Below are 24,807 nucleotides of genomic sequence, written 5' to 3' on the forward strand. Positions count from 1 at the left end.
AGTCTTCCTTTTAGAATGATATTTTAGGTTGGAAATGTACTTTAACTGACATATACAGGTGAGAGATATAGCTGTTACTCTTTCTGCCATGGTCCACAAACAAGAGCCCTGTCTGATGATATTATTTTTGTACAATTTTTCTATCTTATACATGTATTATAGTTTCGAGAGAACTGCTTGACAACTTGAAAAGCTACAATTACAGGCTAAAACCACAGGCTTCATATTTTTCCTGAGTTAATGTATGTTTCAGTTTTTATCATTATGTCATGTTTTTAATCAAACCGAACAGTGAATGAGGGACACCATTCTTAATTTCAAGGAATCAATAAAGTTTGTGGGTCTCATCCTCGGTGCAGAGCAAAAAGGTCTAAAGACTGTAAACATCTTAAAACATCTTAGTGTTGGAGGCCAGACAAATTTGCCCTGTTATTATTTTACAGACCTTTAGTTTGGTCATGGATGGACTAAGGCTGTACTATATATGGTTCTGCACAAGTGTCCTGTCCAAACACATGGGAGTCTGTCACGATGAGGTCATTAGATTTGTGACATCTTATATGCAGCCTCTGTACTGAGACTGGGGAACTGCCTTTAACCATCCAGCTGAAGTTCCTTATTATCTGGTCAATATCACAGTTTCCAATCATTGTTCTTCTTGTTAAACTATCAGTGTGTGGGTTGGAACAAGTACCCTCCCATTGTAATAGTGAGGTGCAAATTTTTTTTTAAATTTGATGAGGTAGAAGAAATGTTGTACACTGGGCTTTATTTCTATCCAACTCTTTTAATTAATTTTAGATGGGCACTGAAATTTACCAATTATTTACACTGATGAGTCTAAGTAGAGTCATACTGTTGGCTGATCAGCTACTGAGGAGCATTTTTTGAAAGGTTGATAAATGCTCAGTTGTTGAAAGCTTAGATTTTTGTAGTTGCAAATCAGGCTTGTTGCCTTGCATTACCTGTTGAAATGGTTTTGTCAAAAGGCATATTTGCTGCTGTTGTCGGATGTTGCAAAACTCAGTATTTGCTCTCAGCCAGTTAAAGCAAAAGTGCTTTGCTTTGAAAGGCTTGAAGGGGGAATAACAGTGTATGACATCATTGTGAATGATAATGTGATAGAGTTTTCTGGAGAGAAAAAAAAAGTTTGGCGGAAGGAGAAGAGCAACCTGTAGGCAAGCACTTACTGAGGGCAGCTGCGGCAGGGGATAGGCACAACAATATTAACTCCTGTTTACTGCTCAATTCAAACAAGCTTTTTCAGGGAGAAGGAGCATTAAGAATGGAGCAAAAAGGAACTTATCATAACAGTTTATGATAACTTACAGCATAAGGAACAAAAGATGGCCAACAGTATTTGCATATACTGCAACATTTAAAGCAACATCAGGGGTGTCCAAAGACAGACTCTGAAAAAGAATGAGATCTGGAGAAAAAAAGAGTTAATTACAAACCATAGGTGTACAAAATAGATGCAAAAAAGTTGCGTGCAATAGTGAAGGAGAAAAATCCAAAAGTGGTTAAGTTATGTTTTGATATGTAATAGAATTCACCAATACTAAAGCTCTCAGTAAGTTCGAAAGACAAGTCTGGTTATACAATTTGTACATTATGATTCATTCCCATTTTCAGTCTCTAAAACAGAGTTGCATGCAATCCTATAGGCATGGGACAGGTGAGGTGCAATTGAAGGAATAATTTTCTTGCCTGGTCTGGTTCCCTGAGTGCCTTGAAAACCATGCAGCAACAGTACCCAACAGGCAAAATGGCATGGAACATACAAGACATCCTACACATACTGCAACACCAAAGGAAAAAAGTATCGTCTGCTGGATACCAGATGATGTAGGAATCCAGGTAAATGAAAAAGTGGACAGGACAGCAAGAGAAACTTGCAATAAAAATAGTGAACCACCTTGTGCTTGGAAGTCATTGCCTCATTGCTGAGAAGGAGAGTTATCTGTCATTCATAGAATGAGTGAATGAATGCAGTAAATAACTAACAAAGGCTGATGAAGCCAACAGTTGGGCGGAGGCCAACATCCTTCTAATCACAAAGATGGGAATAAGTTCCTTCAGCCTTGACTCTGGTTGGAGGACTCACCAATGTTGTGACAGATTGTTACAAATGAATAGCGTTCTGAACAGGTGCTAAATGACATGATTACTGTACGCGTAAAATGTTAGAATTATAATATATTTGCAGACAAAATGAACACTTATCTTTTTAATAGAACTTTCTCTTTGCTGTGACTGTGGGTCAGAGGTAGGTACATGTTGATAGAATCAGTCTGACACTTATGAGCCGGCTGGTGTGGCCGAGCGGTTCTAGGCGCTACAGTCTGGAACCACGTGATTGCTATGGTCACAGGTCCGAATCCTGCCTCGGGCATGGATGTGTGTGATGACCTTAGGTTAGTTAGGTTTAAGTACTTCTAAGTTCTAGGGGACTGATGATCTCAGATGTTAAGTCCCATAGTGCCCAGAACCATTTGACACTTATGATGAATTATACTGTCATTGATAATACAGCTCAAAGCACTGTTCAGTGGAAAGTCTTTATCGTGGCACCGTTCAAAGACAAATTTCACGAACATATTCAAAGACTTGCAGATTAACTTGGAGAGTCTAAATGGTTGTCACTAACTCTGTTGTAGACAAACACAGTATTCTTCTTGCTGCTTGCTGTGGAATAGTCATTGACTATAACATAGCCTGGCATAGAACTGACTTTGTGTCCGTGTATCTGTCTATTTCAAGACAGGCCACTGAAGGTGTCATGCAGAACTTTTGTTGACATGTCTTGCTACTTCATCTCATTGATTTGGCCACCGATGCTCTGATACCAAGGAGCATGTTTGTGGTGTCGATAGCAGGCACCAATGCTACACCTATCGACTGCACCACAACCAGTATGTGGTGAAAAAGCAAAGCAACCCACCATCTTCTAGAGGAATAGTAATGAAATCCTAGAAATTTCTCTGTATAAATCAAACTTTTAACACAGAACACAGCTTCAGTTTGCTACAGCATGGTTCTCTATCCACAATCTAACAGTAAGAGAACTAATACATTGTGTATTGCACCCTGCAGTGGAAATTTCAAACAACATCAGATGAATGACAGATTATGAACTGTGGGATCAGTAATAGCTATTGCCCTGGAAGAGCTCAGAAGAAGCTCCATATGTAACATCCCATCACAGGATTAATATCAATTGTAAAGAACTATGAGGGTTGGCCCCTGAGTAACCTATTTGAAATGGTCCTGAAATATTAGAAAGTTATCAGTAAGCCTGATATGCTAGTTAAGAGATTTATTTAAAATGTCCATTAAAATAGATGTATTGTTATTGCTGTGGCTGTCATGACTAGTGTTGAGCTTATTCGCTGCTTGTAAAATAATTATGTTTCACAAGAAAAATTGTATTTAGCATGTATACACTGATGTGCCGAAACATTACAACCACCTGCTTTTCAGCATGTTGGTCCACATTTTTGGATCACTGCACAACAGCGGTGTGGATTTATCAAGTCCTTTTCTGGTTTGTGGAATAGAATGTAATAGAACATAATCTTTATTGTCACATGACATGTTACACACAATCGTTTGATTGAAACATTGGTGACTCATCAATGAATAATTCTATGCCTACCTAAGTATACCTTAAAATAAGGCCCATTAAAATAAAGCATATGGATGCTCCCAGAAGCACATCACAACATAAAAAGATAATTACATGTTAGATTTCTTCCTTTTTCTAAAAATTTCCACAGTGGTTTAAAATAATTCTTTTTAAGTATTTTTCATGTTTGTTTCTCTAGTTTTTAAATATGGACATACTTCAAAGAGCACATACTTTCATAAAAGTAGTGTATATGTATACATCTAGATATTTATATACATAGTGCACACGATACATAGTTTATAAGTATGGACACATATAAAGAGAACATATACCTTCATTAAAAGGGAACATAAGCATACAAATAGAATGTAATGTAGAAAAAACAGGGAAACAAAACAATATCTCTTACTTGTACTCCTTGTTTATAAAATCATCCACACTGTAGTAGCGTTTGCTTCTTAAATATTTTTCAATGTTTGCACCTGTGGGTTCTAGCTTGCAGTCCAACTTTGAATGCATTTTATTGCTAAGCTTCAAAGTCATGTAATATTGAGTATTTTCAAACAATGTTAGTCTGCGACGAGGTAACATGTAATCTTGTTTGTGCCTTGATTCATGAGCATGCGTAAATGAATTTCCCTCAAAAAGACGTATTTTTTTTAACTCAAAGAGAAGTGTTTCATATATAAACATGGAAGGAATTGTAAGTAAGTCAAGGCTTGCACATAAAGGTTTGCATGATTGTCTAATGTTTGTTCCAGTCATGGCTCTAATAATTTTTTTCTGTAGCTTGAACACTTTGTGGAGGCTCCGTTTTTCAACTCCCCCAAAAATTATGTCATATCTTACAACTGATATAAAATATGCATGATGCACAATTTTCCTAATGGCTTTATTTATAACCCTCAATGCATGAACAAAACTACACTCCTGGAAATTGAAATAAGAACACCGTGAATTCATTGTCCCAGGAAGGGGAAACTTTATTGACACATTCCTGGGGTCAGATACATCACATGATCACACTGACAGAACCACAGGCACATAGACACAAGCAACAGAGCATGCACAATGTCGGCACTAGTACAGTGTATATCCACCTTTCGCAGCAATGCAGGCTGCTATTCTCCCATGGAGACGATCGTAGAGATGCTGGATGTAGTCCTGTGGAACGGCTTGCCATGCCATTTCCACCTGGCGCCTCAGTTGGACCAGCGTTCGTGCTGGACGTGCAGACCGCGTGAGACGACGCTTCATCCAGTCCCAAACATGCTCAGTGGGGGACAGATCCGGAGATCTTGCTGGCCAGGGTAGTTGACTTACACCTTCTAGAGCACGTTGGGTGGCACGGGATACATGCGTATGTGCATTGTCCTGTTGGAACAGCAAGTTCCCTTGCCGGTCTAGGAATGGTAGAACGATGGGTTCGATGACGGTTTGGATGTACCGTGCACTATTCAGTGTCCCCTCGACGATCACCAGTGGTGTACGGCCAGTGTAGGAGATCGCTCCCCACACCATGATGCCGGGTGTTGGCCCTGTGTGCCTCGGTCGTATGCAGTCCTGATTGTGGCGCTCACCTGCACGGCGCCAAACACGCATACGACCATCATTGGCACCAAGGCAGAAGCGACTCTCATCGCTGAAGACGACACGTCTCCATTCGTCCCTCCATTCACGCTTGTCGCGACACCACTGGAGGCGGGCTGCACGATGTTGGGGCGTGAGCGGAAGACGGCCTAACGGTGTGCGGGACCGTAGCCCAGCTTCATGGAGACGGTTGCGAATGGTCCTCGCCGATACCCCAGGAGCAACAGTGTCCCTAATTTGCTGGGAAGTGGCGGTGCGGTCCCCTACGGCACTGCGTAGGATCCTACGGTCTTGGCGTGCATCCGTGCGTCGCTGCGGTCCGGTCCCAGGTCGACGGGCACGTGCACCTTCCGCCGACCACTGGCGACAACATCGATGTACTGTGGAGACCTCACGCCCCACGTGTTGAGCAATTCGGCGGTACGTCCACCCGGCCTCCCGCATGCCCACTATACGCCCTCGCTCAAAGTCCGTCAACTGCACATACGGTTCACGTCCATGCTGTCGCGGCATGCTACCAGTGTTAAAGACTGTGATGGAGCTCCGTATGCCACGGCAAACTGGCTGACACTGACGGCGGCGGTGCACAAATGCTGCGCAGCTAGCGCCATTCGACGGCCAACACCGCGGTTCCTGGTGTGTCCGCTGTGCCGTGCGTGTGATCATTGCTTGTACAGCCCTCTCGCAGTGTCCGGAGCAAGTATGGTGGGTCTGACACACCGGTGTCAATGTGTTCTTTTTTCCATTTCCAGGAGTGTATTTAACTGCTTCAGTAAGCAATCCACATGATTAGTCCATGACAAATTTTTGTTTATGGTCACTCCCAAAAATTTAACAGATTCTGCAGTTATCAGGGAGCTATGGTATATCAGATGTCTGTGCAGAAGTCATACAATTCCTATAAATTGCAGACTGGCAGTTTCTGGATATAGGCCTAGTTCCCAGTACTGTCTCAGCTGTGTTCCATCAGGTTCAGAATTTGGTGGCAAGTACATATATGTGTGTTCATTATCACGGTCTTCATTGTCATGGCTGGAAGAATCTAGCTTTTTTGAATTGCACACTAGAGAACTCTCCGTACAATATATTCTTCATTATTGTAACCCCCATGACAAATTCCACTAGTCCCTGTCCTCCACCTGCTGCTGTTCCCTTTGTTACTGCGACCTCAACTTCACAAACGCTCTCCACCCCATCAGTGCATCTGCTGCATAGTCCTTTTCCAGTCTCTGTTTCTGTTCTGTCCCTCCTCTCCCTGCCCAGCACAGCCCCTTGATACTGTACCTAGCAGCCCATAATCCAGTCTCCTCCACATCCCTAAATACTTCCTCAGGCAACACAGCAGCATCTTTCGCCATCCCTACACTGCTATCCCCCCAACCCCCCAGTCCCTCATCCTCTGATATTTTTGTTTACCCTCTCCCCCTCCCCCCCATTCTGAATCACTACTTACTGCAGTCAGGCCTCAGTGCCCTGAGACAAGAATGGCCATGTATCTATGAGTTGTACAAGTATGAATCTATGTTTTTTTTCTAAATCTGACAAAGGGCTATGTCTAATAACTTAGTATACTTTTTAATGTATTTTTAAATGTGCCTGTCTGCCACCGAATAGCTCCTTTATATGGTAGTCCTTTGTCAGAGATGGTTACTTCAGTAGATTTCACAATTTGTGGCCCACGCCATTGCTAGCATGAGACCCATCCATCTCTACTCTGCTTACATACTTTCCTTACCGACTCACGTGCTTGCACTGTCACTGAGTGGCATTGTATGTCATGTTGGGCAGTGGTCATGATACTTTGGCTCATCAGTGTACTATAAAATTATTTATGAAGCTTAAAGCATTTAAGTCTGCAGCTCGTGGTCTTGCAGTAGTGTTCTCGCTTCCTGAGCACGGGGTCCCAGGTTCAGTTCCCGGTGGGGTCTGAGATTTTAACTGGCCCCGAGATGAGTGGGTGTTCTTGTGTCATCATCATCATCATCATCATCATCATCATCATCATTCATCCATCCCCATTATGGTCAGAGGAAGGCAACGGCAAACAAGCCCCATTAGGACCTTGCCTAGTACAGCAGTGCGGGTCTCCTGCGTCATTCCCCTACGCTCTGTCAAGAAATATGGGACTTCATTTCCATTCCATTTTCAAAGCATTCTAAAGTTTTTGACACTGGAGTATTGTTGTGTCTCGCTGATCTTTCAAAGTGCCACCACGCAGTTACGCGCGTCCTCTACATGCGGCGCTGTCTGCCAGCCATGCAGCAGCAGCGCCACCTAAGCAGCCAGCCAGCCAGCCAGTGGCCGTTAGACTCGGACTCAGTTATGATTTGACTGTTAAAGTGTACACACATCTTACTCTGTTCACTTGATCTGTGACTTTCATGTATTGCGTCTTTCTTGAAATACATTTGTTCAACTTGAAGTTGTAACAATTTGCCGATGAGGATGGGATTTTTCTTTTCCATCGTTGACTCACATGTTTCCATGGCTATTTTAGAGCAACTATTTCAAGGACCATAGACCAGCAAACGCTTCTCACAAATGCGATTCGTGATTTCATCGTGGCATCAAATGCGGGGCATCTCTCGTCGTCGTCTCTACCTCCTTTTCCTCCTTATGATGAGACGGCGAAAGACTGGTCTGATTACGAAAAACGTCTTCGACAGCACTTCTTGCCATTTCATGTCGCAGATGAACAAACATGTAAGTCTCTGTTCCTTACATGGATTTCACCTCCAATGTATCGGCTGTTGCCGCAATTGGCTCCTTTGAAAGATTCTGCGTCTTTGTCCTTTTCTGATATGTGCTCACTTCTGTCCGTCTATTTTCAAAAGCAAACGCATGTGGTAGCCTCTCGTGTTGCCTTTTATTGTTGTCAAAAACAACCGAATCAATCCTATCGTGCTTGGGCTGCTGAACTCACGGCCTCAGTAGAAAGTGTCAATTTTTTACTGAAGTTCACAAAGAATCCTATGCCGATTCCATGGTACGGGATGCTATTATCCGATCGGCGCCCGACGAAGAAGTTAGGCAATGTGCCCTTCAGCTGGCAAATCTGACTCTAGATGAAGTCCTATCCATCGCTCAGTCTTTTGAAATTACTCGCACCGCTGGAGTGCAAACAGAGGCATGGGGCGATGTCGGGGAAATACAACCACTGTGCGATGTTGACGAAGCGTGTGGCATGTCCCCGCTGGCCGACGTGGCCACAGTATGCTCCCAAGCGCAGCCTCGGCCTAACCGTAAACAAACCTCTAAGAAACTGCAGCAAAACCCACGGCAACTTCCTTCATGTCAGTGGTGTTTTACGAAACATCCACGAGAAGCTTGTCCACAACATTGGGCCGTATGTCACAAATGCAAAAAAAAAAAGGGTCATGTGTCATCCGTTTGCAAATCCGACCGCATACATGATGTTCATGAACATGACGCTGATTCTGATTCTGTGTTGCCTGTCAACTGTACTTCATCCCTTTCAGGGATGTTATTCCTCAATGTCCAAATACTTGGTCGAGATGTTCGCATGCAGGTGGATACTGGTTCTGCTGCCACTATCATCAATTCTCAGACGTATCTTCAGTTGGCTTCTCCAATCCTGTCACCTGTCACTAGGCAATTACGGACTTACAATAAACCAAAGATTTCTCTCTTGGGACAATTTGATGCTGAGGTATCTTACAAATCTGTCGTTCGCACTGTTCCCGTATTTGTGGTCGACCATAGTAACGCGGAGAATCTTTTTGGTTTCGATGCCTTTTGCGTTTCGTCTCTGATGCTATTCCTTATGCTCAGCTGGATTCCCAGTCAATGACATTTTCGTCCCTTTTTTCTCCTGGGTTAGGACGTGCAAACGACTTTGAAGCACGTATCACACTCAAACCCACTGCTCGGCCTAAGTTTTTTCGGGCTCGGCCCATTCCTGTGGCCCTTCGTGATCAGGTCAAACGGGAGCTGGATCGTCTCACTGCTTCAGGGGTCTTGCTTCCTGTCACTTCCAGTGAGTGGTCCTCTCCTGTCGTTGTCATTGCTAAGCCAAATGGTGATATTCGTCTCTGTGGTGATTTCAAAGCCACTGTAAATGCTCAATGTCTTATCGACACTTACCTTATGCCTTGACCTGAAGAATTGTTCACTAAACTTGCTGGAGGCCAGTATTTTTCTAAACTTGACCTGTCAGAAGCTTATCATCAACTTCCTCTCGACACTGCTTCCCGGCAGTTTCTGGTCCTTAACACACCTTTTGGCCTATATCAATGCCAACGATTGCCACTCAGGGTTGCCAGCGCCCCTGCTCTCTTTCAACAATTCTTGGAACAATTATTGCTCACTGTCCCTGGGTGTATAAATTACCAGGACGACATTGTTGTCACTGGCTCCACCACTGACGAACATCTTCAAAATCTCCGCACACTTTTCCCTGTCTTACAGACTGCCGGTCTTAAGTGTAATCCTCAGAAATCAAAATTTTTCAGGCATCTATCACATACTTGGGGTTTCAACTCTCGCGGGATGGTATTCGTCCGCTTCACCAAACTGTCGCTGCAATCAATGCCCTTCCTCGCCCTACATCTGTTAAGGAACTGCAGGCCTTCTTGGGGAAAATAGCACACTATCACAAGTTTTTACCATCTGCTGCTTCGATGGCTCAGCCGTTGCATCGCCTGTTGCATAAAAACATGCCTTTTCACTGGTCCGCGTCATGCAATGGGTCTTTCCAGAAATTGAAGACTATGCTGAAACAGGCCCCGTGCCTGGCTACTTATCGACCAGGCCAACATCTTGTTCTTGCCACGGATGGCTCTCAATACGGGGTCGGTGCAGTCCTTGCGCTCCGTTTTTCTGACGGTTCTGAACAACCCATTGCTTATGCCTCCAAAACGCTCACGGATGCCCAACAAAAGTATTCTCAAATTGAAAAAGAAGCTTTGGCCATTAATTATGCTCTTGGTGTTTTTCTCTACGGATCCAAATTTCATCTTGTTACGGATCACAAACCACTTGTTTCCTCGTTTCATCCATCAACGTCACTTCCTGACAAGGCTGCACACCGCCTCCAGTGTTGGGCTCTTTACTTGTCTCGTTTCAATTATGAGATTCATTTCCGGCCGACGGCTCAACATGCGAATGCTGATGCACTGTCTCACCTTCCCATGGGTCCTGATCTGGCATTCGATAGGGATGAACTTTTGTGTTTCCACCTGGATGTTGCTGAGCAGCGGGTTGTGGACGGGTTCCCCATCACTGGGGACCGGCTGGCGGCTGCTACGGGTTCTGACCCTACCCTCTCCCGGGTTTTACGCTGTATTCAGAAGGGTTGGCCAGATCGTCCATCCACTAAGGCTTCTGATCCGTTGTGGACTACTACGCTTTGCATTACCGCCTCACAGCTAGGGATGGTGTTATCCTCCTTTCCACCGAAAATGCTTCGCTGCGTGTTGTGGTACCCACATCTTTGCGTGCTTCGATCTTGCACCTCCTTCATCAAGGGCACTGGGGTGTCTCTCGCACAAAATCTCTGGCGCACTGTCATGTGTACTGCCCCAGCATCGACTCTGAAATCGCACACATGGTTGCTGCCTGCGGCCCTTGTGCATCACAGGCCGCCGCCATGAAGTCATCTTTGTCACCATGGCCTTCGCCTGAGAAGCCCTGGGAGCATATTCATGCTGACTTCTCGGGACCTTTTTTAGGTACTTATTGGCTTCTTGTTATTGACGCCTACTCTAACTTTCCTTTCATTGTCCGTTGCACGTCGCCTACCACCGTGGCAACCACCAATGCTCTAGCTCGCATTTTCTCTTTGGAAGGCCTTCCCTCATCTCTTGTTACTGATAATGGTCTGCAATTTGCCTCTTCTGATTTTGCGGATTTTTGTGCCCATCACGGCATCATGCCCCTCCGTTCCATCCACAGTCAAACGGTGAGGCTGAACTACTGGTCCGCACATTTAAGGCTCAGATGAGGAAACTATTGACTTATTCTGCTGCTGATGATGCCCTTCTCCAATTTCTGGCTTCTTACCATTTCACCCCCATGGGCGACCACAGCCCGGCTGAGCTCTTACGTGGCCGACAGCCTCGCACGCTACTTCATCTTCTGCGGCCTTCCACCTCATGACCACGGGTGCCTTCGCTTGGCCTATTCACCACCGACTACCTTGTATGGGTACGGGGATATCACAGGCGGCCAAAATGGAGTCCTGGCCGCATCTTATGACTCCGTGGCCAACGCCTGTGTGAAGTCCAGATGGACACGGGTGTTGCAGTGCGTCATTTGGACCAGCTTCGGCCTCATGTGCCAGCAACGCCTGTTCCGGATGCTGCTACATGCTTGGGATACTGGAATCTCTCATTACTCACAACGCAGTCCTCTCACCATCATATCGGTGCCAGCACAAGAACTGACGCCACTAGGAGACGTGCCCATGCAGGAACCAGATGACCATCATCTGTCGGAGCAACTCTACTCGCCTCCTTCTCCTACGGACACGGACACATCGCCGATGTCTCCTATTATAACAACCGGACTTGCCGCAACGGGCAGATTGGTGCACGGGGCCTCAGCAGATTCGACCCCCACGTCTCCTGTCATCTCGACCCATTATCATCGGGGACACTTCCGTCCGTACGGGAAGCCTCCTTCTCGAGACTTTATGGCCAGTCAAACAACACCTATGGATGTTAGCAATCTACGGGCTACCTCCATCAAGGCCTGTACAAAAACTTCAAAGGGGGGAAAAGTGTTGTGACTCGCTGATGTTTCAAAGTGCCGCCGCGCAGTTACGCACGTCCTCTACATGCGGCGCTGTCGGCCAACCATTCAGCAGCAGTGCCACCTAAGCGGCCAGCCAGCCAGCGGCCGCTAGACTCGGACTCAGTTATGATTTGACTGTTAAAGTGTACACATGTCTTACTCTGTTTACTTGATCTGTGACTTTCATGTATTGCGTCTTCCTTGAAATATGTTTGTTCAACTTGAAGTTATAACAAGTATGTCTTGATTAGTATTGACAGTAGTCTATTTTATTGTTAATAAATAACAATGCTAGGATTGGTTCCCCTTAGCTGATGTTAGTTTGAATTTTACAGATGCCAGCAGTGTTAACAGCACTTCAGAGGAGTGTCCATGGGGTTTTGCTTGGTAAACTTGTTCGACCAGATTGGATTTCCCACGGTGTTCCTAAAACATCAAGAATTGATTCATTTCATGTCAAGATTGGCACAGGTAAATATGTTGTTATTCATGCTAACACCATTAATTGTCTCTTGATTTAACAACAGTGCATTAATTTTTTTTATTAATGTTTCATTGTGTGGATTGCCATGCATAGTTTTTAACATTTGGAAAAGAATTTGGAGATAATAATGGAAATGACGCAGAGAGGGAGAATGATGTGGTGGAAAGTGAGTCTTATGTTGAAGAACAATGCGAGGCTCCAGATTCATTGCATCAAACTCTGAATACATTTTTCATTTTTTAAGGTGTAGCTAATGACACCATATGCCTTGTCTTATTCAAGTAACGGAATCTTCGTACTGATATGAATCTGGAAACATGACACTTCTTCTCACCAGTTCTCACAAACTATTCATTTATCAACAATTTCCAGCAATTTCAGCACGAACATTGCATTTATTGGCCACAACAGCAATTACAATTAATATAAAACTCCAGCTCATCTTGAGCTCTTACCAGCTCAAGAACTTTTACATTACTAAAAGATTAAGGCCCTAACATTAATTTCAATGCAACAATTATGTTATGGCATAACTACATGGAATTGGCTATTTTTGTCAATTCAATCTGGCTAGCCAGCAGTGACTGGTACATGCATCTTGGCACCTGTTGCCCTGTTTTACTAGGTGCATTGCAGTAGACTCACACTGCTGCACTGAACCTTGGAGAAGACTCAGTAACACATAAAAGTAACAGTAAATACTAATTGTAAACATGCAAAAGTCATCAGCCAACTGAAGAGTGTCTTCTCATGTGTATTAAAAGTTGTCACTGAGGGTTTTTTATCTTACATCAGGTACATGAAGTAGAAAGTAAAGAATACAAGAATCAAAGTCAGAGAACTCAAAGAAGGTTTTTAGCACAAAGAAGAAATTATGTTGTTAATATCTGTTGTGAAAGGCAGTTCCTGTTTGAGAACCAAATTCATTAGACAAAGTTACTAAAATGTTTGAACCCTTTCCTGAATGTTTTTACGTATTTTTTCTGGCCACTGTGCTCCAGTTCAGAGGAATTTAAATTAACTAGAAATAAACTGGAAAGGATTATACTCAACACTGACTGCAGATGTGATATTTTGTGGCAATAATTGCTGAAAATTTTAAATTAACTAGAAATAAACTGGAAAGGATTATACTCAACACTGACTGCAGATGTGATATTTTGTGGCAATATTTGCTGAAAATTTTTAACTCTAAATTCTATGAAATTTTATGATAGTGCTCACTGATGGGTGTAAGCTGGGGCATTTCTTCTTTTGTGATCCTGTGGTTTAGTGTGTTGTCCTGCTATAGGTTATCATTTTCCTGTTGAGGTGTTAAGAGGTGTATCAGGTGGAAGATGACTACTGGAAATTATGGGCAATAAACTGTGACTGACAAAATCAGTAACTTGGCTGTGCCATACCCTCGTGGTCACATAAATGAGTGTAGGCCTCACTTATCACCAAATAGGACACAGTACAATTATGCTTCTTGATTCAGTGAAAGGATCCTCCAATATGTAGGTCTTGTGGAGTCCAATTCACAGTACGCCACAGTTAAACTTATTGTGTTTTGTGTTCAAACAAGTAGCAGAGGCTGGTTTATCTGCAGATCTGCCCTCTGTCTTAGCTGGCAGCAAGACAATTATAATACATATTTTTTTGGTTCTGCGAAGTGTCTGACTTGCTGATTAAAATACTAAGGAGCAGTTTTTATTGTCTTTGTTGTTGGCTCATCAACATTTTTTTGGAAGCTGTCAACTGACCACAAATTATTATTTTATTTGTATTTCGAAAAGGCTTTAGAATTATGACCAAGTCATGGCCTTTTCACAGTTTGAGTGACAGAATAAAATTGCAAGTGTAGATGATTAGAATCGGAGAGTGTGAATGAGACTATAACTCAGTTTGTGTCTTCTCTCTTTTTAGGTTTTATTCACATTTGGTTCTGAATGTTTTAGAAACAGCCCTAAATCTTCAAGCATATGCAGGAATGCGAACAAGTGCACGTGTGCAATCACAAGAACTCTCTTGCACATGTGGTATTGTCACATTGGGAATGTTTACTTTGAATGAAATGAGGCTTTATTACATGTGCCAAAAACCTGTTACTTCCGTGATCAACTGTCATCTTGCATGTCATACTTACATTTTATCTGCGAAAACATTTTATTTGACCATTTAATTCTCAACTGCTCTGTTTAGCTTTTGTTTTCAAGTGCTCCCAGTTTCTTCCTTCCGGCTTTTTATTATTATCGAATGGTGTGGCACCAGAGTAAGTTTATAGTACTTTTATTCATGAGTAATATGGTTCAGATTTCCATCTGGCTATCCAGATTTAGACCTCTGTAATTATCCTGATTCACTTGGTCAGTAGTGTTCAATGGCCAGGGCATTCGACAAGCCACATACGCTCCTGGGTTGTGCCAAATGGCAAGCATGATAATTCATATCTATCTTTCCCTCCCTCCCTCCCTCCCTCCCCCCCCCCCTCCCCCCTACCCACTCCCACCCCCTCCCTCTCTCTCTCTCTCTCTCTCTCTCTCTCTCTCTCTCTCTCTCTCTCTCTCAATGACTACATTGTTTTGGCCAAATACATTGCCCAAGTGCTGCGTCCTAACTGGTGTGAAGTGTCATGGCAGGTGCAGATGGTGATTGGAGAAACAACACGGGAAGGGGTGAAAGAGGTGGAGGGAAGGAAGACTGATAGTTGGGAATGAGAGGTGGCAAAGGAACAGGATAGTAATCTGGCTATGGTGAGCTGACTTTGGCACAAGCAGGGAAAGTTATGGTGTCATGGAAACAGATGGCACAGTGGATTCAGAAAAGGGTGGAGGTAGAACAAGGGAAGAGGGAAACTTCAGAGAGGAAAGTGTGAATGTAGATTAATGAGGTGAAGTTGGAGATGTGAATACTGGGATGGAGGTGGATGTGGAATAGAGGCTAATATAGTTTGAGACTAGAAGGATTGCGGAATCAAATGATGTGTTGTAAGGACAGTTCCCATCTACATAATTCATAGAAGTTTGCATTGGGGGGGGGGGGGGGGGGGGAAGAGAACCTAAGTGGTATGAGTTGTGAAAAGCTTCCTCTAAGTGCCCCAGTAACAGTTTACAGTACAAGGGTGCCATTGAATGCTATCGCTTCCTTCTAACCAAATACATCTTTAACTGAAGTGTACTGCCCAGTCGTTGTACTTTGATGACTGACCCAGTCATCTTATTCAGGTACTGCAAGCTGTGTTGTTATGTTTACTTTTTGTCTTGACCGTCATGGCCAGTGGCATGGTGCTTATACTGGCTCCCAGGTAGAAAAAGAACAAAGGTTTATTGATAATAATATATTGACCCTTCACAGTTTTCTTGAGTTACAGGAAGAGTTAACACTTTGCGTTACAAGAATAGTTAACACTTGGCGAGTAACTGTCCACCAAATATGTGAGTCATAGCTGGTGTCCGAGTCAGCGTTGTAACTGCTACTGAATGGACACTATGGAGAGCTGGCCTTAGTTCTAATTGATGAGCCAGTGAGTATGGCCAGTGTGAGCATGAAGCAAATGCTTGTGCTCCAATGCGTGGGCTGCTAGGTACTGCCAACGAAAAGCCTGGAGTGTAAAGAAATGCTGGCTCCCAGTCATTGAGGAGTATATTAAATAGGCAGGTAAATTGGTGTCCATGTTGAGCACATGACTTGATTGCAGTGCCTGGATCATTGAGGTTCACTCTGCTAGTGGTGAGGCTGGCACCTCATTGTGGCGGTTGCAGGAGATACCATCAACAACGAGTTCACATCTTTTGGTCATTGTCCAGAAAATTTACATATGTGTGGTGCATTTGCCGGAGTGTACCGAATTGCTGGCACATAAGCTGGTTTTGGCAGACAACTTAAGCCTATCGGTTGATAGTGGCAGCAGTAGGAGTCAGTGAATGCCCACAGATATGGCATGGACTCCGTCCAGCCTGTTATTGCAGTCAACAACTTGGCTATACATCCAAAAACACACCATCAATCAAACACACTAACATGGGAAACTCCCAATTGCACCCCCCTCAGATTTAGTAGTAAGAGGGCCCATTGGACAGCCCATAAAAAACTGAACACAGATAAAGCATGAAATCAGGAAGAAGGTTTACTGGACTTTGGAAAGAAAGCAAAATAGAAACAGTGAACAGTTAAGGAACAAGATGATGTGCAATGTAGAGCAGACAAAGAGAAAAATGGATCATGGTTAAGTGGTCATGGTGTTGTAGTGTCACACAGGCAAGTCGTGTTCAAATATCCCTCATGCCAACTCCCCCCCCCCCCCCCCTCTCCTACCCCACTGTTCACTTCATCACTTTATTCAAATTTGCACCTGTGTTGTGGTGCAACGTCCTTTTGCAACAGCAAGGTGTAAAGTAGGGACCTATAATGATAGTTGATTCTGCACATCTACTCTATTAGTAGCCAAAAGGAAGTGGCTTTCGAATGGGAACCACAAATGTTTGGTGACAAGGCAGCAAGTAAACCGAATCCTCCACAGGAAAATACATTTGGTGTGTCATATGTGGCATTAGTGATAGTACGTGTGTCATATGATAGGAATCTCTTATGAACGCACCTAATTTGTACGGCTGGTAAGTGTGTGAGATATGCCTCCTTGTTTGATATAGGTGTTTGTATGAATACAAATGTAATCATTCCCAAGGAAATGAATAAACATAATAGTTTGTCACTTAAGCTACAACAAATGAATGCAATGGTTTTAGAACATCACGGTTTCTCTGTGCTCTGTCAAAAATATGTTTTTAACATTTTTGACGTTGCGATCAATTTTGGAAGTCTTGACTCTTTAATTCTTTTGTTGTAACATAGTTCACACCTGTTTATTTGTTGATTTTATTCCTGTGCGACATCCAATGTAGTACCTTGCCTACTCTCACTATTCATCCCATTTACTTGTGTTGGTAATGCGTTCTTACCACATTACTCATATTCTATAAACGGCTTGCTCGCTTGGTAATCCAACACGATGACCACCTAACAACAATGCCCTTGCTGTTTCAGGTTGCTCTTTATTGCACTTGTTGTTCTTTGATCTTTCGTTGTTTCTGTTTTGGTTTTTTTTTTATTCCACAGTTCTGTGCACCTTCTTCCTGTTTCCATGCTTGATCTGTTTTAATATTTTAAGTCGTCGTCCCCCCCCCCCCCCATGAATCACGGACCTTGCTGTTGGTGGGGAGGCTTGTGTGTCTCAGCAATACAGATAGCCATATGGCCATACCATAGGTGCAACAACAATGGAGGGGTATCTTTTGAGAGGCCAGACAAACATGTGGTTCCTGAAGAGGGGCAGCAGCCTTTTCAGTAGTTGCAGGGGCTGGATGATTGAATGATCTGGTCTTATAACATTAACCAAAATGGCAAAATGGTGTTGCTGTGTTGGTACTGTGAACGGCTGAAAGCAAGGGGAAACTACAGCCATAATTTTTCTTGAGGGCTTGCAGCTTTACTGTATGGTTAAATGATGATGGCATCCTCTTGGGTAAAATATTCCAGAAGTAAAATAGTCCCCCATTTGGATCTCCAGCCAGGGACTACTCAGGAGGACGTCGTTATCAGGAGAAACAAAACTGGTGTTCTACAGATCAGAGTGTGGAATGTCAGATGCCTTAATCAGGCAGGTAGGTTAGAAAATTTAAAAAGGGAAATGGATAGATTAGAGTTAGATATAGTGGGAAATAGTGAAGTTCTGTGGCAGGAGGAACAAGACTTCTGGTCAGGTGCATACAGGGTTATAAATACAAAATCAAATAGGGGTAATGCAGGAGTAGGTTTAATAATGAATAAAAAATAGAAGACATTGAGTTTAATTGATGTAAGGAGAAAATATAAAAATGGAGTAAATGAAGCAGGTAAAAAGGAATACAAACATGTCAAAAATGAGATCGACAGGAAGTGCAAAATAGCTAAGCAGGGATGGTTACAGGACAGATCTAAGGATGTAGAGGAATATGTCACTAGGGATAAGAGAGATACTACCTACAGGAAAATAAAAGAGTCCTTTGGAGAAAAGAGAACCAGTTGTATGAATATCAAGAGCTTAGATGGAAAACCAGTTCTAAGCAGAAAAGGGAGAGCAGAAAGGTGGAAGGAGTATATAGAGGTTCAGTGCAAAGGCGATGTACTTGAGGGCAATATTATGGAAATGGAAGAGGATGTAGATGAAGATGAAATGGGAGATATGATACTATGTGATGAGTTTGACACAACACTGAAAGACCTAAGTCAAAACAAGGCCCTGGTAGTAGGCAAAATTCCACTAGAACTACTGATAACCTTGGGAGAGCCATCTATGAGAAAACTCTACCATCTGGTGAGCAAGATGTATAAGACAGGCAAAATACCCTCAAACTTCAAGAAGAATATAATAATTCCAATCCCATAGAAAGCAGGTGTTGAAAGGTGTGAAAATTACCAAACTATCAGTTTAATAAGGCAAAATACTAACACAAATTCTTTACAGATGAATGGAAAAACTGGTAGAAGCTGACCTCGGGGAAGATCAGTTTGGAACACATGAGGCAATACTGACCCTATATCTTATCTTAGAAGATAGATTAGGGAAAGGCAGACCTACCTTTCCAGCATTTGTAGACTTATAGAAAGCTTTTGACAGTGATGACTGGAATACTTTCTTTCAAATTCTGAAGGTGGCAGGGGTCAAATACAGGGAACAAAAGGCTACTTACAATTTGTAGAGAAACCAGATGGCAGTTATAAGAGTCAAGGGACATGGAAGGGGAGCAGTGGTTGGAAAGGGAGTGAGACAGGGTTGTAGCCTATCCCTGATGTTATTCAATCTATATATTGAGTAAGCAGTAAAGGAAACAAAAGAAAAATTTGAAGTAGGAATTAAAATCCATGGAGAAGAAATAAAAACTTTGAGGTTTGCCAATGACATCGTAATTCTGTCAGACACAGCAAATGAACTGAAAGTGCAGTTGAACAGAATGGACAGTGTCTTGAAAGGAGAATGTAAGATGAACTTCAAAAAAAGCAAAATGAGGATAATATAATGTCGTCGAATTAAATCAGGTGATGCTGAGGGAATTAGATGAGGAAATGAGACACTTATAGTAGTAGATGAGTTTTGCTATTTAGGGAGCAAAATAACTAATCATGGTTGAAGTAGAGAGGATATAAAATGTATACTGGCAATGGCAAGGAAAGCATCTCTGAAGAAGAGAAATTTGTTAGCATTGAGTATAGATCTAAGTGCCAGGAAGTCTTTTCTGAAAGTATTTGTTTGGAGTGTAGCCATGTATGGAAGTGAAACATGAATGATAAATAGTTCAGACAAGAAGAGAATAGAAGCTTTTTAAATGTGGTGCTACAGAAGAATGCTGAAGATTAGATGGGTAGATCACATAACTACTGAGGAGGTACTGAATAGAGTAGGGGAGAAGAGAAATAAGGGATTGGTTGGTAGGACATGTTCTGAGTCATCAAAGGATCACTGATTTAGTATTGGAGGGCGGTGAGGAGGGTAAAACTCATAGCGGGAGACCAAGAGATGAATACACTAAGCAGTTTCAGAAGGATGTAAGTTGCAGTAGGTACTTGGAGATGAAGAAACTTGCACAGGATAGAGTAGCATGGAGAGCTGCATCAAACCAGTCTCTGGACTGAAGATCATAACAACAACAACTGTGTTCAGTTTTTGACAGGCTATCGACTGGGCCATCTTACCAATAAATCTGAGTGAGGTGTGATGGAAAGTTTCCCTTGTAAGAATACATGAGATTTTGCATCCTTCACCATAGCTATGTCTCCCTTAAGGGGAAGATATACAGTGATTCTGTGGCATGCCCAAGGGGATCCACATGGCACTCACACTCCAAAAACCCAGAGAAACATTTCTAGCCCCCAATATCCTAAACTACTTGTCTGGCTTAGGTTCGCTGATGGTATTTTTGTGATTTGGACCCAGAACCAAGAAGTTATTCTCATTCCTTGACAGCATCAACAGCTTCTATCATATCTATTCCATATGTTCATCCTTAAAACAGTGTGCCATCTCAACAATCATTGACAGCCACCACTCTGGTAGCTACATGAAAACCTCTGCACATATCAGTCTACCAACCCCAACCCTTGAAGTACTTCCATTTTGGTAGCTACCATGCCTTCCACACTAAAAAATGTCTGCTGTACAGCTGGGCCACGCATTTACAACACATCTGCAGTTAAAAAGCATCCATTTCCCATATGCTGAGTGGCTTACTAAAGCCCTCACTACCCTTCAGACCTAGTCTGTAAACAGATGTCCTATACTATACACACACACACATGCCCCTAATCTTCTAACCACTACACAAACAAGTAGCAATGGAGCACGTCACCTCTACCTCATGTTATCCAGTGTCACCACAGACTCAGAAAGCTTGACTGTATTCTTCACTGGAGCTTCAACTCCCTATCATCATGCCCATCCTTCTTACAATCTTTCCTTCTCCCAAAATGGTACCCCATCAATCCAGCTAATATATGAAATATTCTGGTCCATCGTTATGCTACATTTATTCCCGTCCTCTTGCCATAATGGTCATATCCCTGTGGAAGACCCATAGTCTCTTCAGAATTACTTAAACACTGTCACTTTGACAGTAGCATGTGGAGGCACAGAGCAGAGTTTCCATGTCCTGCATGAACAGGAGCATAATCTTACATTTCATTCGTCTTGCTCAAACTCACAAACCTCTCAGTGTACAGAGATGGTGCTGGCATCATTGTTTTCTGGAAGAGCTGCACTATGTTTTAACATCTGTTTTAGAAAACTCCACTGACAGGAGTCTTATCACTATCACAATGCTCAAAGTGTCACTGTCACTGTTGTTATTTAATGAAATAATCATGTCCTCCTCTGAATTTTCTAAAACAGCTTCATTCTGCCATGCTCTTACCATGATGCAGTGCATTTTATGGACAGCTTTCTTCCAGTCTTCAGAGACAACACTTTAACAGCTTCTTTTGTGAGTGCTTCAACTGCTGACATTATAAATTTGTTATTATTGTTGGCAATGTAATCTTTAATTTGGTTTAATATTAATAAGAATCACCACAGCTGTCTTAAGGTACATTTATTATGTCACAACCATTTTTGTTCAATGGACATCATCAAGTGACATGTCTCATAACAAATTCTCACAGAATTGTGCTGATATCATGACTCAGGAAGTCTAGTCATCTTAATATCACTGAAGGCACATTCTGGAACATGAGCCTCAAACATATGCCAAGCACATGTAGAAACAAAATGAGGCTTGAGTACAGGGAATGTGACATGTAATCTGATCTGTTCTCTCATATACAATTAGTTATTATTCTGTTGCATATGTTGGAAGTGAGGGTGCTGTACAAGGAAGGAAGACTCAAATAACTTGATGAAGATTGTTAAAAAGATTGGGAGTCTTGAACAGTCAAAACCCAAGAACTACTAATTGCTATTGTGATTTATTTCAGCTTCTCAGCTATTATTAAGAACATCATTATGACACACAAGGAACCATAACAAAAGCGAACTAGCTACAAAGTACTGCAGATTTGTTTTTATCTAACAAACGGACCTTATGGACTGGGTTTCTGAGTGCTGTGAAGTACAAAAGAAGTCGTTGAATCTCAGTCCTAGGTAGCTGAATGGTTGATGTGAAAGTCTGGTAGCTGTAAAGTTTATGCTTTGAATCTGGCTAGCAACATTTTTTTTTGTTTTACTTTCATTGAAATTCCATATTTATTAACAAATGGAAATGTTAATAAATGAATGTGAATCATAATGTTTTAATGAAAATAACTGTTGATATTTTTAGTTATTAACTGGATGAAAATAACAGTATTCAGAATAAATTAAAATGTGGTGCAAAAATGCAAAATATCAAATATGAAATAAAATACTTTTTTATTTCTGGAGACTGAATAGTATTATTGATGTATTTAATAAATTTTCATTTAAAAATTAGGCATTTCACAAGTTTGTATCAAATTTTATTTTATTTTCATGCAATTTCTAGTCATCAGTCCATTTAGTTTTCAAGACGAGTAATGATTTAAGTTCTCTGGGTTAGCACTATGAGTAATGCAACTGCTTTTTGATCCCTTCATTTTTTTCAGCCTTTATGTTTTTTTTTTATTAGAAAATACACAGTTGTATTCATTATCCATTGTATATATGATTTAAACACTTTAATGAACATGAATCATCAGTCTTGTAAAAACCAACTTGTGCTCTACTCAAATGATGGATACAGTATTTCACAACTTTCCAAAAGATTTTGTCTGCTTATCACAAAAGTGTTGTTATATGGGATATCAAACAAAATTTATGATGGGATCAAGAATGCAACATGTTACCTTGAATGGAAAGAGGTAGAAGTACCTTCTGGTGTGCCTCAAGGAAGTGTATTGGGACTGTTGCTGTTCATGTTGCATATTAATGACCTGACAAACAATATTAATAGTAGCGCCAGATTTTTTGCAGATGATACTGTTATCTATAGTGAAGTACTGTCTGAAAAAATCTGCACAAACATTCAGTCACATCTTGATAAGATACTTCCTGGCAGATTAAAGTTCTGTGCTGGACAAGAGCTTGAACCTGAGACCATTGTCTTTTATGGCAAGTACTAATCCGACTGAGTTATTTAGGCATGACTCACAATCTGCACTCACAGCTTTACTTCCGCCAGTACCTCATCTCCTACCTTCCAGGAAGGTTCAAATCAGAATATGCTCTGCTACGAAGAGAAAATTCATTCTGGAAAAATCTTGATAAGATTTCAAAGTGATGTAAAGAATAGCAACTTGTTTTATATGATCATACAAGTAATGTTATACCTTTCCAAAACTCAAAAAAATTGTATCCTGCAACACCAGTGAGTCGCATTTAGAATCACTCAACTCATATAAAATATCTGGCTGTAACAATTTGTAGGAATATAAAATGGAGTGACTACATAGGCTCAGCCATATGTAAGGCAGCTAGCATACTTCAGATCATTGGCAACACACTGGGAAAATGCAGTCAGTCTAGAAAGAAGACTGTGTACAAGTCATATGTGCATACCATCTTAGTACATTGCTCAAGTGTGTGGGATCCATACCAAATACGGCCAACAGGGGATATTGAACGTATAAAAAGAAGGGTGGGACAAATTGTCACAGTTTTGTTTGATTCATGGGAGAGTGTCACGCAAGTGTTGAAAAACTCAAATTGACAGATGCGTGAAGATAGATGCCAATTATCCCATGAAATCCTATTTACAAAGTTTCAAGAACCAGTGTTAATTTAAGAATCTATAGATAATCTTTAGATTCTTATATATCATTCCTTTAGGGTCAGTGAAGGGAAGATTAGACTAATTACAGGATGCACAGAGGCATCTAAGCAGTTATTATTCACATGCTCCATGTGCAGTGGGAATGGGAAGATACCTTAACATGTGGTACAATGCCAAGTACCCTCTGCTATCCACTTATGAGTGCTTTGCTGATTTGTATGTAGATGTAGAGTCATTGGAGGCTCATCTCACATCAAACTGTTCTGGGTTTTAATTATCATGCCCATTACTCATTTTTCGTGCTGTATGCTGTTGTTCCCTGTAGGAAGTTTCAATTTAACCCTGTTTGTTTACTGTTCCTGAATATCGTTGTTGCAGTCTTTGTAGTTATCATATTAAGGTGGATTACATTGAAATACTGGATGACTTTATCACTAACGCTCCCACACAAAATCTCCTGTCTTTTGTAAACTTATTGTTAGTTTATTGCACAGTGTGTTGAAAATTCTTGAGGCAAAGCTAAGGGGGTTTCCTGATTGGTTGCAGTTTTCATCCCCGTCAGTTTTCTTTTCCTTTTCAGTGGATAGTAAAAGTTTTCTGGTTGCTGACTGCAATGTGTGTTATAAATTGTGAGAATTTTATTAATAAGTATGACTAGAAATGGGAAAGGAATGATTGGAAGAGTTTCGCAAAACATTGCTATCATTTAATTTAACTGATGAAATGAGAAAATATAAAAATGCAGCAAATGAAACAGGCCAAAGGGAACATAAATGTCTAAAAACTGCTGAATAGCTAAGCCAGAACGACTAGAGGACACATGTAATGGTTTAGGAGCATATTTCACTAGGTGAAAGATAGATACCACCTACAGGAAAATTGAAGAGGCCCTTGGAGAAAAGAGGAGCACCTGTATGAATATCAAGGGTTCAGATGGAAATTCATACCAAGCAAAGAAGGGAAAACTGAAAGGTGGAAAGAGAGTGTACGGTCTGTGCATGTGAGATGAACTTGAAGGCAATGTTATACAAAGCGAAGAGACTGCAGATGACGAT

General features: G+C 41.8%; 1 protein-coding gene across 1 annotated transcript in view; it reads left to right on the plus strand.

The window, feature by feature from the left end:
- LOC126260543 (E3 ubiquitin-protein ligase MYCBP2-like) overlaps positions 1-24,807 on the plus strand; it is an 831,093-nt gene that overhangs the window by 77,017 nt on the left and 729,269 nt on the right. The window contains exon 5 of the mRNA XM_049957878.1: positions 12,310-12,445. Within this exon, the coding sequence (XP_049813835.1) occupies positions 12,310-12,445 (136 nt within the window). The remainder of the gene's footprint in view (positions 1-12,309; positions 12,446-24,807) is intronic.

The sequence above is a fragment of the Schistocerca nitens genome, chromosome 5 (genome assembly GCF_023898315.1).
Source record: "Schistocerca nitens isolate TAMUIC-IGC-003100 chromosome 5, iqSchNite1.1, whole genome shotgun sequence".
Lineage (NCBI taxonomy): Eukaryota > Metazoa > Arthropoda > Insecta > Orthoptera > Acrididae > Schistocerca > Schistocerca nitens.